Raw genomic sequence first — 14,761 nt, 5'->3', positions numbered from 1 at the left:
ACCACACATAATCCCAGGCAATGCATTGGCTGTGTTTGCCAGGGCTGATGGAAGTTGTAGTTCAATATCTGGAGGAACAAAGTTTAACCACATTTGCTCTACCGGAACAAGCACTAATAGAGATACACCATAGATAGTAATGGGCAAGCTAACAAATAATACACAGGTTTCATATACCTGCCACAGTCCAGAGATCCTGATGCTGATAAAATGTAGAACAGAAATGGCTCTCACCCATGATCATTTCTCAAATGCAGGATGAAGATTTCGTCCCCTCATCTGCTTCACCAACAGATGAACATGAAAAAGCGCTTCTGAATAAATGCAGGTTATGCAGGCAGATGACTAAAGGCAAGATTTCTTCCTTTTACACAGCAGCCTATAGCGCCCCCAGGAGAGCAGACAGATGTTCATATGGAAAAAATACTGCTTGGGCCAAGATTTAGCAAGTGATAAGCCTTGCAGTTATAAGAATGATTGCAAATTAATAAGAAAAAATACTTTAATGAAGAAGCTGTATGCATTCCAGTTTTACGCTGTAAAATCTGAAGTTACAGTTAACAAGGTGGAACATCCTAATTTCAGAAGCTATGTTCAGTTTCACTTGTTTTATAATTCGGTGAAACGAGCTTGTGAGAGCAATAAGCTGATTGTAATTTTTGCCCTTTGCAAGTATTTTAAGATAGCTTTGGAAAAAGTCTGAATAATTAATTCTAAGACCCTGCTTCCAGCATATTAAAATCTCTAAAAGATTTGAACAGATAAGAGGAAATAGGCAACATACAATGTGAGGCATGTGACACTAGCAGCCTTTAAGAAATAAAAATAAAATCTCAATTTAGCCCAAGTTCTTTTCCATAGACATTGGTAAAACACTGATCTATACATTCCTATATTGGGTACCTCCTATAATCCTCAGGAGAAGAGTTGAATCTAGATGATAATAATAATAATAATAATAATAATAATAATAATAATAATTTTTTATTTATACCCCGCCCTCCCCAGCCAAGGACGGGCTCAGAGCAGCTTACAAACAATAATAAAAAAAAGATGAATGATTACAACTTAAAAACAAAAATAAAATACAACATTAAAATATTAAAATGTAGCCTCATCGCAGGAGGAGAAGGAAAAGAAAAAAAAGAGAGAGGGAGGGAGGGAGGGAATCAAATTGGCTCCAAGCCAAAGGCCAGGCGGAACAACTCTGTCTTACAGGCCCTGCGGAAACTGACTAAAGGCGTTTGCTATACACAAGGTAATGTCACATGCCCCAGAAATTTAAACATTTTGCACATAAATATCAAAGGCAGTACAGCTGTAACTTAAGATGAAACAATATAAAACATCTGCTTTGAAAGGTAAGCAACTGTAAATTACTTCTAGGTGTTTTTTTGTCCACATAAGGATTCAATCCAGTATTAGCCCTGCTAACTCCATGCCCATCAGTTAGTTTTTGTACCACAGAACTGAGTTTTAGAGGCTGCATGGTATTTTTTTCACACTTTACAAAGTTGTCCTTTAAGTGAGACAGTGCCATGCACACACATGCTGTAGGGCTAACATGTTAATGCTGGAAGACACGCTTGCAGCCTCCACCTCCTGGTTTGCAGAGCCCTTTAAAAGAAGAAGAAAAGCCGGGAGCAGGAAGTTTGTATAGAAAGGAGTGAAGAAGCAGCTGCAAACAGCTGGGAGTGGAAGACTACACAAAACATTTATAATGCTGCAGTATACATCAGTGGTAGCCAAACTCGGCCTTCCAGCTGTTTTGGGACTACAATTCCCATCATCCCTGACCACTGGTCCTGTTAGCTAGGGATGATGGGAGTTGTGGTCCCAGAACAGCTGGCGAGCGAAGTTTGGCCACCACTGGTATACATTATTCACACCTATCACAGCATTAGCTTCGCATCACACTGGCTTTTAGAATGATAGTACTATTTGGTATGATCATTTTAGGGATTTGAGATTACAGATTTAGCAATGTATTGAATTGTTAACTTCCAATTCAAAAACTCAGTAGGGCAGACTTTGAAATTGATTGTGCGGTCTGGAGCTGATCCCAGTAATGGGCTTGAGGTGGGGCTTACGCTAAAATTCCTTCCAGCTGACTGCAACAATAGGAGAGAGGGCAGCTATAGGTTCAAAGTGTGTTTTGGAGTGTAGGGCTCTCACATATGAGATAACAAGGGAGAGGGGCTGTGCTTGGGGATGTTTTAGGCTAAAAAATCAGATTCAGAGTCAGATTCCGTGTCAAAGGTTAATTATGCATCAATGCACATACTGGGAGAAGCAGAATATATTATGCAAACTAATAATGAGGATATGGAAGAGACTGCAAGCTAAACAAGGAAGTTCAGTTGGTAGAGCACGAGACTCTTAATCTCAGGGTTGTGGGTTTGAACCCCACATTGGGCAAAAAGATTCCTGCATTGTAGGGGGTTAGACTAGATGACCCTCGTTATCCCTCACAACAATTCTATGATTAGTGCTGTTATTTCTGTCAACAGGCCTATAGAGTTAACTTCTCTGATTAGGATTTCTTCCACCTATTGAGAAGAATGTAGGGCTATCGATCTACTTTTAAATTTTGCAGATTTATGATATATGAAACGGTTAAATTAGACCATTTATTTGAACATCTGTGCACAGCCCTGCCTCTCCTTGTCCTGGAACCTGAAATAATTTAAGAGACTTGCCACAAATGCTTTTTACAAATGACCTCTGCAATTGAAAGTATCCCTTGGTTACTAGTGACGCATATACAGCCGCTGCATTAAACAAGGCCAGCCTTGTGGACCGCTGCTCTTTGGTTTTGGCACATGTGATTTGGGCAGAGATTTTGCAGTACATGCCTGTTATCATTTTAGGCTGCTCTTTTCTTCAAAACGAAGCATTTGAAAAGGCAAAGGGGAAAATCTTATGCAGCAGCTGGCACCAGAGGACATTTCCAGGGAATAGATGACTCTAGGGAACCATTTGAATTCACGGCTATCAAAACATTCCAGGGAGCAGCACAGTTCTGGAAAAACAACCACTTTAATAAGACAACTGCAAGCACCTCAAACAATTGGTTATTGTTACAACACGGGGGTATTGTCTCACAATCTAGTTATTGCAAAGGCATGTGAATAAATTTTAAATGGACAAAGTCAAGAAAAAGTGGCACCATAATCAAAGTGTAAAACCAGAAATAAATTTACATTCATTCCACTGACTTCTAAAAGAGGCTAAAATACACCTCCATATTTTACATTCTAAAATCTGTATTGCCTATGAGTTCTCTTTTGGAATCTACTTAGCTTTTTTGTATGAAAACACTTAAAATTTTGTGTGCAACTTACAAAGGAATATTACTTCCTCAATATGTCAATTCATGGGGGGAAATAAGCTAGTGCAATTTGTTTTAGAAACATGTAAAGCTATGTATGGAAGGTGCATGGTCTTCCACCGTAATGTAGATTTTGCATTTATTCTGTCCCTTTTCCTCAAGCGGAGCACCTTTTTTCATCCAATGTTAATAATTCTGCGCGAAAAATGCTGTACATGTGCTCTTCAAATTCTTAAGCCTAGCACAAAAACCATCCTTATGGAAAAAAACAGTGCCAAGTTTCCATGCCCTTACCTCACAACTGTAAAGCAAATGACACTTCTTCTAAAAAGCACTTAGATATATTTTGTCCATTTGTCCTTTGAATTGAAAGTTTTAGCCTTCCTTCAAGATGCCTCCTGGAGAATGGAATCTTGCAAATTAGAGCCACTTCCTTTCCAGGTAAAATGTGGTCACCTCTATAGAAAGGAAAGTTTTTGAAACTCCTGAAGCAGTTTGAAATCCACTACATGCAATTTGTACACTACAAGTCACTCTCGATTTAATAGCTTTACTCTGAAAATTGTGTCCCCGTCCCATTTTTAATGGAAATAAACATTTACAAGGTGCATTTACATACACTATTTTACAAGAACAATGTCCCTTTGCCCAAAGAACTGTATGTTTTTTTCTCAATTCTGACTTGATAATGTCTCACACTTGTAAATTATATAATACGCAGCTAAAATATTTTCCATAAATAGTTACAAAACCTGCCAAAACACATGAAGGGAGAATAAAGGATGTTCTGTTGAAAAAGTTGATGTCTGAATGCCACACAACACAAGAAACAATGCTTAAAGACACATTAGTAAGTGTGTTTTTTTTTCTGCAGAGAGTCTGTAAAACTACTAGCTGAAGACAAAAAGACTACCCTCCTCCCAGGAGCACAGTGCACAAAAAGCAAAATGTCAAACAGTACCTCAAAGCAAAATAAAGATCTGGGTTGAAGCCAGCTCATTTATGATCCTGTTAAGTGAATTTATAACAGTCACCATTTAAGTCTGATGTTAGGGGGGAGCGGGTGCTGGCCCAGCGAGGTGTCTGGAGATTTTACTATGAATTCAGCCAAGGGTGCCTAAGGCATTCGCCAGCTGAGGCTCTCTTCTCCGGAACCATTTCTAGCATAGGAACCAGAAAATCTGTAAACTCCGCGGCATCTTCCTGAGGCCAGCCGTACTTCTCCACAAGAACATCGAAGAGGCTCCAAGGTTTCAGTTTGGTAATGTGTCGAAGTTCTCCTGTATTTTTATTTTTTTAAAGAAAGAGGGTAGGGGAGGGAAAGGAAGAAAAATAATTAGATCTGCTGATACTAGTCTCGATTCTCAGGGAGCACATCCAGGAAGATTTAGCCTGGCCATGGAAATGTTATTCAGTAGGCAACAACAAGAAAGACGCTTTCGTACATATGTTCATTCTTTTGGGGCGTTGGGACCATCCTATATACAATTAATCAAGTTAGGTAACGTTTGATCAAAAACACATATTTCATACATACACACCTTTGAACGGATTTTTTTTTACCCAAACCTGTGAACATGCAAGGACATTCTTTTTCTTCTGTTGAGGACTGCATTTCCTCAAGGCCATTTTGTGAAATCTGCATTGTGGCAGGACCAAAGCCAGTAATGGGTAGGCTAAGATCCATGAGTGTGGGACCAGCCCTCTTCTGTCTCTCCCACTCTTCCTGCCTGCCAAGTGAGCTGCTGGGGAAAGGACAGATCGCTCTTGGCAGAAGACTCATCTTATTGAGTGTGTGGCTTATGGGGGTGGGACTAAATGACCCTCCAACTCTACAATTCTATTATTCCAGGCTTCCTCAACCTCGGCCCTCCAGATGTTTTGAGACTACAATCCCAATCATCCCTGACTGCTGGTCCTGCTAGCTAGGGATCATGGGAGTTGTAGGCCAAAAACATCCGGAGGGCCGAGGTTGAGGAAGCCTGTATTATTCTATTGTTTGCAGAGAACTTTTGAAATTAGGCCTAGGGTCAGAAATTGCCTGCCCCAGGTGTAAGCTATAGACTTCAAAAAGATCAGGCACTGGAGAACATCAGCTGATTGACAGGCACCTATGGTTTGGGGAAATGGCCTCGTGGGCGGAAATGGACACCCTGGCAGGCCAAAGGTGGTCCTGCAGTAGGTAAAATCAAAAGTCATTAGCAAGTTGAAGGAACAGCTGCGCTGCAGTGTGTGTGTGTTGTAACTTTGTTTTCAAAATCAAAGAAACCAACTAGGGAATGCTGTAGCAGTGGAGAGGAGGAGCATAAAGCATAAAAACCTGAAAGCAAAAAGATGCACAAAATGGAAGGGTCTTTGGGCCAGAGCTGGGGGAGCGTAGCGGAATTTGCAACTTTTCAGAAATGGCAGGTGGAGGTGTTCTTGTGCGGTAAAGTGCTAAGGCGCCGAGCTTCTAAAGAATTAATGACAACGAAAACTTCCGAGAAGTCACTTGTCTCTAGTGATGTCACAGGCACTCACAAAATTCCCCTGGAACTCACATTCCACCAAGTAGAATACGCAACAGCTGGATGGAAAGGGAATCTGATCTACCAAACACAAAATATTGCTCTTTGAATGGTAAGGAAGCAATGTCTTGAAAGACAAGGAAACATGTAACAACAGCACATGTATTGTCAGTCAATAATTTGGTAAGGTCCTGCATATTTTTTTCCAGTTTATGTAGGCAGGATTCTGTTTAATCAACAATCAAAGATATCAACAATATCAAACTAATTTGAAATGTTTTGTTTCGGATTGAAATGATTTCCGCAGACACAGAGCCTGTCTTAGAGTTGACCTCTCCCCTCCACACATACACCCCACTCCGGGTATATATAAGCTGGTAGACTAATCACATTCGTCTGTACTGTATAGCAAACTTGTCTTATGCCGTCATCCTCAGAATTCTTTAGCAAAACTTTTTACTCAGTTCGTAGTCAACCTATCAAGGTGTGAAGTAGAAAACTTGATCAAGGAAGGGAAAGGGGATGAATCTGAAGAAAGGGACTGGAAGTGGCTGCTGCAAACTGGTTCAAGTCAGCCCTGGGTACCAATGCTCACTACTGTGTGCTTTTAACTAAAGCAGCTGAAGAAGCAAAGAACTAGATTGTTTCGGATTGGTGGTGGGGTAGAGGCTGAAGCACTAATATAAACAGCAGAGGACTGCAGTGGAAGACCCAAGGAGGCAACAGGATGTGGTCTGGGTTAGAGCATTTGAATGAGTAAGTGCCTGGCCTTCAAAATAGGTTTATTATTATTATTATTATTATTATTATTATTATTATTATTAATGTAACATTAACTCATTTTATTAAGCTAACAAGTAAGATTTGGTAGGAAATACCAGTGTCATAAAGCATTATTATTATTATTATTATTATTAATACCCCGTCCACCTGGCTGCATTTCAGGACTCCATTACAGGGAGGATTCAGCACTGGTGTGAAACCTTAACAAAGGACGGGACATGGTTAAATGGAGCCAAGCATCATTCCTTAGGCGGCAGGGGCAAATCAAGGCCCTTGAAAAGACAGTATTGTATTGTTGCTCATCTCTTCTTTGACAACAGGTTAAGGAAATGTAACGAACAGGATAACCTTTGGGTATACATCCCTCCGGGTATAATTATACAAGGGAATTCGGCATTCTTGGCAATGTGTCATTGTATATAGCATGTTTCAATTACGCAATAAGATATAGAAAAGCATTTCAAGAAATTTAGTTTGCTGAAAAGATAAAAGCCACAAGGGGGCAACATACAACCAGGTTTCTGCCTTCAACTTATTTCAAGAAAAATACATCTCTTTCATTCTTTTACTTTTCTCTGGAGAAAATGAAGGTCCCATTTACCTAAGTAACAACGAATACCCTTGGTTGTGGTTCACCTGTTTTTCCACCCTCTTTCTTGGTTCAAATTTGTCTGAGCTACCCATGAAACTCATGAAATGCTTGGTTCAAAGCGGAAACAGCTCTGTTCATAAAACGGATTCGTTTGTTTCAGCAGAGCTTATTCTCGAGGTATGGTATGCCCAGACGGACATTTGAATTTTGATCTCTATGTATGGCGCATGACCTTGCGCAGGCTTCACAATCTCTCCTCTCAACCACCCCTCTCATCCGCCATGTCACTGCAGAATGCAGTGTAACTGAGAGAGAGGAAACACACTGTTGAAGACAGGAAGGGGGGGGGGGTGCTCATCAAAAGCGTTAGCCCAGCACAGTGGCTAAGTGATAAAACTTCAAATGAGGAAGCCCCAAACTAAAAACCTTGCCATGAACTCGATAGATCTCATTTCCCCCCACATCAACAATATTGAGATAATCATCCTGATTTGCTTTGCAAGAAGAATGTTTTAAGGATTACAACAATATAATCTGCTTCAACACACTTAACAGAGTGTGGCGCTGCGGTCTAAACCACTGAGCCTCTTGGGCTTGCTGATCAGCAGGTTGGAGGTTCAAATCTGCATGACGGGCTGAGCTCCCGTTGCTCTGTCCCAGCTTCTGCCAACCTAGCAGTTCGAAAGCACACCAGTGCAAGTAGATAAATAGGTACCACTGCGGCAGGAAGGTAAACGGGAGTTTCCGTGCGCTCTGGCACTCAAAATGGTGTCCCATTGCACCAGAAGCGGTTTAGGCCTGCTGGCCACATGACCCAGAAAGCTGTCTGTGGACAAAGGCCGGCTCCCTCGGCCTGAAGCAAGGCGAGTGCCCTACCCCATAGTCACCTTTGACTGGACTTAACCATCCTTTACTTGTTTTACCTTATCTGATAGTGCTGATCCCGGTTTGAAGACAGAACTACATCCAGGCCTCCCCTTGCCCCTTATGTTCTCAGAATCAAATGAGGCACTGCCTGCTTGCCTAACTGAGCACCCGTTTGAATGTTTACCACATGAATTCTTACACCTCTAGTTTTCACTATCCAACAACCACCTTCCACACAGCTAGATTCTAGAGCAAAGCAATATGTGCAAAGCACATCTATGCTCTTTATCAATTATATAATGTACAAGTTCCCAGTGGATTGTGCCAAAGATTGCCTTTTACTGTTCAAAGAACAGAAAGAAATATAAGAAGCACTACAGTTTGATAATAAAAATATTAATTCCCTGAAATTATTCATTCTTCACGTGTCCTATGTAACCTGATTTTATGTAGGACACCTACACAACGCAGATGTGGAGGACCTGAGAACAGATAATTCAGCTCAGGGTTACACAGGGCCATGCATTGGTATCCTTCAAAGGCCTATGAATTTTTGTATTAGTATTTTGTCACAGGGCAAACAACTATGATTTTACTTTAAATCTGAGTTAAACGGTTTTTGAGAAAAGGCTTTTGAAGTATTTTTACTTCCCTCTCCCAGTCAATCAATCAGAGAGTGGAGTCCTGGCTAGTTGTATTTAATTGCCAAATTCCTAGGCTGAACTTTTGACTCTCCTCTGCAAAACTTTCTCTGCTGACTTTTATACCACCAGTGCATCAGCACCTCTAAAACCAAAAGCATCCAAATGACAACATAAAATGCAAAAGATGTCAAAATACTTGTTGTTCTTGTAGAAAAGCAACAGCGCTTTGAGCACGGACTTCTCAAATGGTTATATCATTTCTAGATACAGTATTTTCAGGACATGAGCAGAATGTATATCTTTTGTGGTTAGAGGTTGAACATTTTTTTTTTTTTTTTACTTGCTACAGCTACAGTGGTGCCCCGCAAGACGAACGCCTCGCAAGACGGAAAACTCACTAGACGAAAGGGTTTTCCGTTTTGGAGGCGCTTCGCTAAACGAATTTCTCTATGGGGTTGCTTCGCAAGACGAAAAAATCTTGCGAGTTCCCGCGGTTTTTTCCGCTCCCCCCCCCTTTCCTAAGCTGCTAAGCCGCTTTTCAGCTGTTCCGCTGATAAGCCGCTTAACAGCTGATCGCTAAAAGCCACTAGACCACTAATAGCGCTAATCCGCTAAGCTGTCAATGGGCTTGCTTTGCAAGACGAAAAAACAGCTAGACGAAGAGAATTGCGGAACGGATTCTTTTCGTCTTGCGAGGCACCACTGTATTCAAATATTCAAGGTAAGAAGGCACAGGGCATCTTAAATATGTTTTCTTTTTGTTTCAGTGATGCTAGGAAACTAAATTCTTTCCTTTATTGATTTCAGATAGAATAAATGGAATACTAAGCAGATATATAAGCCCAATATTTTGGATATTCAACACACCTGATAAAATAAATAAATCTGAATTCCCTGCTCCTCTTAAAAATGGAGAACATTTACACATCTTCTTTAACATGATGTTTAAAAGCAGCCAGACTCTTCATTACCCATTAAAAAGTGTTCAGTGTCTTCTTTGAAAAGAGCAACAGTTTAAATTAGGGTTGCAGAAATACTGTTACCTTTTTTGGTGAAAAACTCCTTGGAATATTTCCCCAACATAGCGTATTTTCGAGGGATTTTCCCCAGCAGTTCAATGATCAATGCTATGTGATCTGCATTGGAGAACATTTCCAGCAAAACAGAAACATACAACAGTTTAATCAGTACATTGCATGCACACACCAACACTGGCCCGGTACAGACAGAAACAGATAAGTCCTTGCTGAAAGAAAGCAGAAATGCTATTCGGTGTAAGGGTGAAAGCTATTCACTTGTAAGACAATTTAGAGAAAAAAATTCGTTTGGCCGAAAGAAATAAATAAATTACAAGGTGACTGCAGTGTTTGTTTTTCGCAAAGTGAAACAAACAATCTGTCAATGCTGCTGCTTTTTTCCAGCATTTGTTTTGCAAATAGAAATTGTTTGCAGTGTCATCTTGCAAAGTGTATGTCAGCTGTAAGGCTACAATGAGCAACTGCCAGTCCACTTCTGTCTGCATCACGGCACCTTTCAAAAAGAAGAGGTACTACCTCTGCGATTGAAGAATTCCCGAGAATATTTTCCAGAAAGAGCAAAGTGCCTTGGGATATTGCCTAGCAGCTCTATGATGTGTGCTATGTGGTCTATGAAGGAGAGAAGAAAGGGCACAGGAATGGGAAGGGCAAGGGGGAGGATGGGGTAAAAAGAGGAGGAAAGAAACTGGAATTAGTTAAAAATTCCAAAAAAAGTTCCGAACACAACAATGTTTGCAGAAAACCCATGCGGAGGTTTCACGACCAGCAAAAGACTGGCATCGCTCGTAGCACTTTGAAAGGAAAACCAAGTAACTGATGCCAGTGTTGTTACTGCTGCAAAGGACGTTACAAGCAAACAAGCGTGGAAAATGGACAGGTACACAGATGGAAGCCAGAGTTAATTGTAGCTGCTGCCTTGCTTTTCATTTAGTAATCAGCTTTCACAAACAGATACGCGTCAGTTTTGTTTCCAAAATACTGCAATCGTGTTTCAAAGTCCCATACTCAGATGCAGATCTTACAAGAGTTTAATCCTTTCTTCCAAGGCTTAGGGAAAGGGGCTGTGTCTGCTGCGGGGAGACTGCCCACCTACTGCTACTGGCAGGACTTTAAACTAAAGAGAAAAAATGTGGTGTTTATATTCCGAAATGAGAACATTTCTGTCAGTAGACTACTTGAGCAAATAAACGAAGGCCTCTTCACGTTCTTCTGAGTCTATAAAGAGGCGCAGGGAAATACATAGATGTTAAAAAGGTACATACCCTCGTCTCTGGAATAGTCTTCACCAGAATGCGGTTCAAACAGATAATCGCCAGTCGCGAGCTCAAAAGCCTATGATAAAACAAGATATTGATGGGAGATCCAGGTGAGACAGCCTCAGACTTATTTCTACAGGTGATAATGATTTTACATGCACAGAACAGGGAGAGGGGGAATTCCCTTTGAAAAGCAAGTATCTTGCTATATTGTAATCTCCTTCTGGGAGTCTCCCTTGCATTAGCATGGAAATATGGACATAACAGCCACTCTGTACTTTTAAGTGATGCAAAGCTCTCCCTAAGACACACATACTCACTCACTCAAGCCCGTTGTCTCTGCATAGCCAAAGAACAACAGAGTCTGCAAAACACTTTGCCCGCTAAGACTATATTTACACAACACACTTAACTGCGTAATACTCACTGGGGCAAGGCAGTTTAAGCATATAACACCAATCCTGGCCTGGCTGCACTGGCTACCAATCAGTTTCCGGCCACAATTCAAAGTCCTGGTTTTGACTTAAAAAGCCTTAAATGGCTCAGGACCACAATAACTCAAGGACACCTCTCTATGTGAACCGTCCTGGACTCTGCGATCATCATCTGAGGCCCTTATTCATGTGCCCCCTCAAAATGTTTGGAGGGTGGCAACACAAGAATGGCCTTTTCTGTGGTGGCTCCCTGTTTGTGGAATACTCTCTCCAAGAAGGCTTGCCTGGCTCCTTTGTTACATATCTTTAGATACCAGACAAAAACCATTCTCTTCTCCCAGGCCTTTTGCTAATTAAACAATCTGCGTCCTTTTAAACTGTGTTTGGGGGGGTATTATTTTGTTAGTTGCTATGCTATGTTATGTATTTTTGTGTTTTATACTGTAAACCTCCCTGTGATCCTTGGATGAAGGGTGGTACATAAATTAACAAATAATAGTAATAATATTAGTATCAAGGAACCAAACAAAAATTGCTATTTTGTGGAAGTTTTGAGATTCCTCCGCCACAAACCCTTAGCCCCCTTAAAGTTCCTACTGTTTCTTGGGAGGAACTTACAATTCTATGAGTCTATGAGAGAAACAAGCACACTTAAACCACCTTAAAAGAAAATAACAACAGCAGCTAGAGCAACCATTTTCATTAGGTTAGAATTAAGCATTCCTTCTCTTCATTTATTAAAATACCAGAAACCTCCATAAGTCTCGGGGTCAAGGCTATTTTCTATCTCACAACATCATCCTGAGCACAGCCATTGAGACACATGTGCTCTGTGCAGTTACTGTGAAGCAAGGGCTATGCAAAGTAGTGGAGACATAAAAACAAGATAGAGACGGGAATTCACTATTCAACAGCATTCTCCCTTTGTCTGGTCATCCCGTTGGCAGGCTGGAATTGAACCACACAATTTAGTATCTTCTTTACTGGTGCATGCCTCAACTGTGTTTTGTTTGTAACTTAAAAATAAACAAATATACCCTACGCGGGTGGTTGTGTTAGTTTCTTTAAGTTATCTTTCAATTACCTGAAAAATTATTTATGAGCCAAGGCAGATGCACAAATGTAACAGCAAAAATAGCTATGTACGTTATCTTCTCTCTCAATGGCCAATGAATACATTAATGCACCAACGAGAGTCTGAGGGTGGAGCTGGGATCGTCACAATCGTTTGCCCTGGCTTCAGCCCAAGGAGTCTGAATAAAAACTAGTAATGGAATCACAGTTCTCACTCCCGTTCCCAGCAGTGGCACAGGCAAACTACTGGCAGATGTGGCGAATTCCTATACATCATGGATTTCCAGCTGTTGTAATGACATACCTCATAGGACTGCGCAGTCCTTTCCCCAGGGAATCACCTCTTTTCCCTTCTTTCATATGAGCAAAACACAGCTTCATAAAATAACGGGGACTTAGTCAATGACAGTGTAGTTTCTGACACATTCAGCCCAGTTCTGCTTTTTTGTCGCAGCGGTTGCCATTATATTCCTCCCCCACAGGGTGGAGAGAGATCGATGGCCTCTGCTTTGACCACTAAGCAGACAGGGGCTCTCAGTAACATCCACAAGGTGCATACCACGTGTACAGAGTAGAAACAGCAGAAAAGATCCAAGTCTGCACATGTATCATGACAAACCAATCTTACGCGCATTCCCAGTTACCGAACAGGTTTTTGTAACCAGGGCCCGTTCAGGTAAACCATGTTCCTTCTTAAGAGGGTGAGAAATGAACTAGGAGAGACTAAGCAATGCTTGCCACAAACCTCCATCTAGGCATTTTCAATGGCAACACAACCATTCACAAAAATCTAGTGTGCTATATGGTTAAATGGCTCCGACAAGACTTTGCACAAAAATTGGCATCCATATCACAGCACAGGGCAGCACTGTGGTAAACAGAAGAGTATGAGAGTCTGCGGACTGATGTGCTGACTCTTCGGCTATTGTGAAGAACCCTGTCAAAAGAGAAGCTTTCAGAGCATTAGGTCTCTTCACAGTGACACAGCACACTTCAGAAGAGATGGAGACTATAGCCTGATTCCACTCCGTGAGCAAAGGTTAGCCATTGTGTCTATACCTGCCCTATGTCCAACTCACAACACATCTTTTTGTTCTGCAGCAGATGGTGGGCACAAGAGCTTGTCCCTTTGCATTTCTCACTGCATATTTACATAGATTGTTGGATCCCATGCAAGGAGACGAAATAAATTCAACAGCCACTTGTGAATAAGAAACAAAATTTATGCAGGTAAGGCCTAACATAAATGGAAGGCCTTAAGTCTACTCCTAGATCTGTCCGGCCTGACTTAGCACAACTGTACATATTTGCCTACCCGACATTGCATTTGGGAACACAGATATGGTAACAAATCCACTTACATAATTTTAGCTGCAACCCTACATTTGTTATAGGTGACACTGAAATCACTGGGAACAGAACAATACATGAAATACAATTTATGAATCATTCTGAACCAAACAAATTGCAGTTTAATTTATACATTTAGCTTTGAAATTATAAGCTTACACTCCAATATAATGCTATTGCACTGCAAGCCAAGCCAATGTGATTATTTATACCTGTGGACTTGACGCTTTTCAGCATAAACCAAGCAAAAACGGAAGAGGGGTTTCAAATGTCATTTGTCATGTGGGCAGGGGAATCCGCTGCACAGCAGACATTTGAAATATTCAGCTGGGCACACCTTAAGTAGCTCTTTAGATCCAGGCCAATGCTTCAGAACATAACCAGTCAGCAATTCACAATTATAATCACTTGAGCTATTACCATTGTGTCTTTTTCCATTTAACAACTTGGTCAGAAATCCGAATAATCTCGCTGTATTTTCAAATGAGCAGCGTAGCAATGAGGCACTGCAATCTCGTTCTTACCATGCATGCCGTACTCCAGATATCAGCCGGTGTGCTGTAACCTGCTCCTATTAAAACCTCTATTGATCTGTACTGCCGTGTCTGGATATCTTCTGTGAAGTGTTTATGCTAAGAACGGAAAAGACAGCAGTGGTAAGGAAACATTAGCATGTAGGTGGTAGACCAAAGAGCAAAGTCTTAAGACACACAAAATAAGTTATACTTACCACCCAGCAAGCATTGCCCAGGTCAGCAATTTTAACTCTAATTTTATCTGCATTTCTTGGATCCAGCGGATTCACCAGTAAGTCGGCAGCACGGGTTTTTGCTATTACAAGCAAAGAAGTAGCAAGAGTTAGTATCAATGGCATGTAATTCAGTTT

The 14,761-nt window shown here is 41.1% G+C and overlaps 1 protein-coding gene across 7 annotated transcripts in view; it reads right to left on the bottom strand.

The window, feature by feature from the left end:
* Positions 1-3,020: 3,020 nt before the first annotated feature.
* The window catches only part of SRPK2 (SRSF protein kinase 2), a 93,579-nt gene continuing 81,838 nt past the window's right edge, over positions 3,021-14,761 (bottom strand). For 4 of the 7 annotated variants that reach the window (XM_081878484.1, XM_081878483.1, XM_081878485.1 and 1 more), the window contains exons 12-17: positions 14,606-14,706; positions 14,400-14,507; positions 11,024-11,093; positions 10,278-10,370; positions 9,768-9,860; positions 3,021-4,611 (exon numbers count right to left, since the gene is read on the bottom strand). In XM_081878484.1, the coding sequence (XP_081734610.1) occupies positions 4,427-4,611; positions 9,768-9,860; positions 10,278-10,370; positions 11,024-11,093; positions 14,400-14,507; positions 14,606-14,706 (650 nt within the window). In that variant the 3' untranslated portion in view covers positions 3,021-4,426. The remainder of the gene's footprint in view (positions 4,612-9,767; positions 9,861-10,277; positions 10,371-11,023; positions 11,094-14,399; positions 14,508-14,605; positions 14,707-14,761) is intronic. The other 3 variants (XM_081878486.1, XM_081878481.1, XM_081878482.1) reach the window with 2 other exon arrangements.

The sequence above is a fragment of the Podarcis erhardii genome (assembly GCF_964252035.2).
Source record: "Podarcis erhardii genome assembly, chromosome: 10".
Lineage (NCBI taxonomy): Eukaryota > Metazoa > Chordata > Lepidosauria > Squamata > Lacertidae > Podarcis > Podarcis erhardii.
This window is presented reverse-complemented; position numbering and strand designations above follow the sequence as displayed.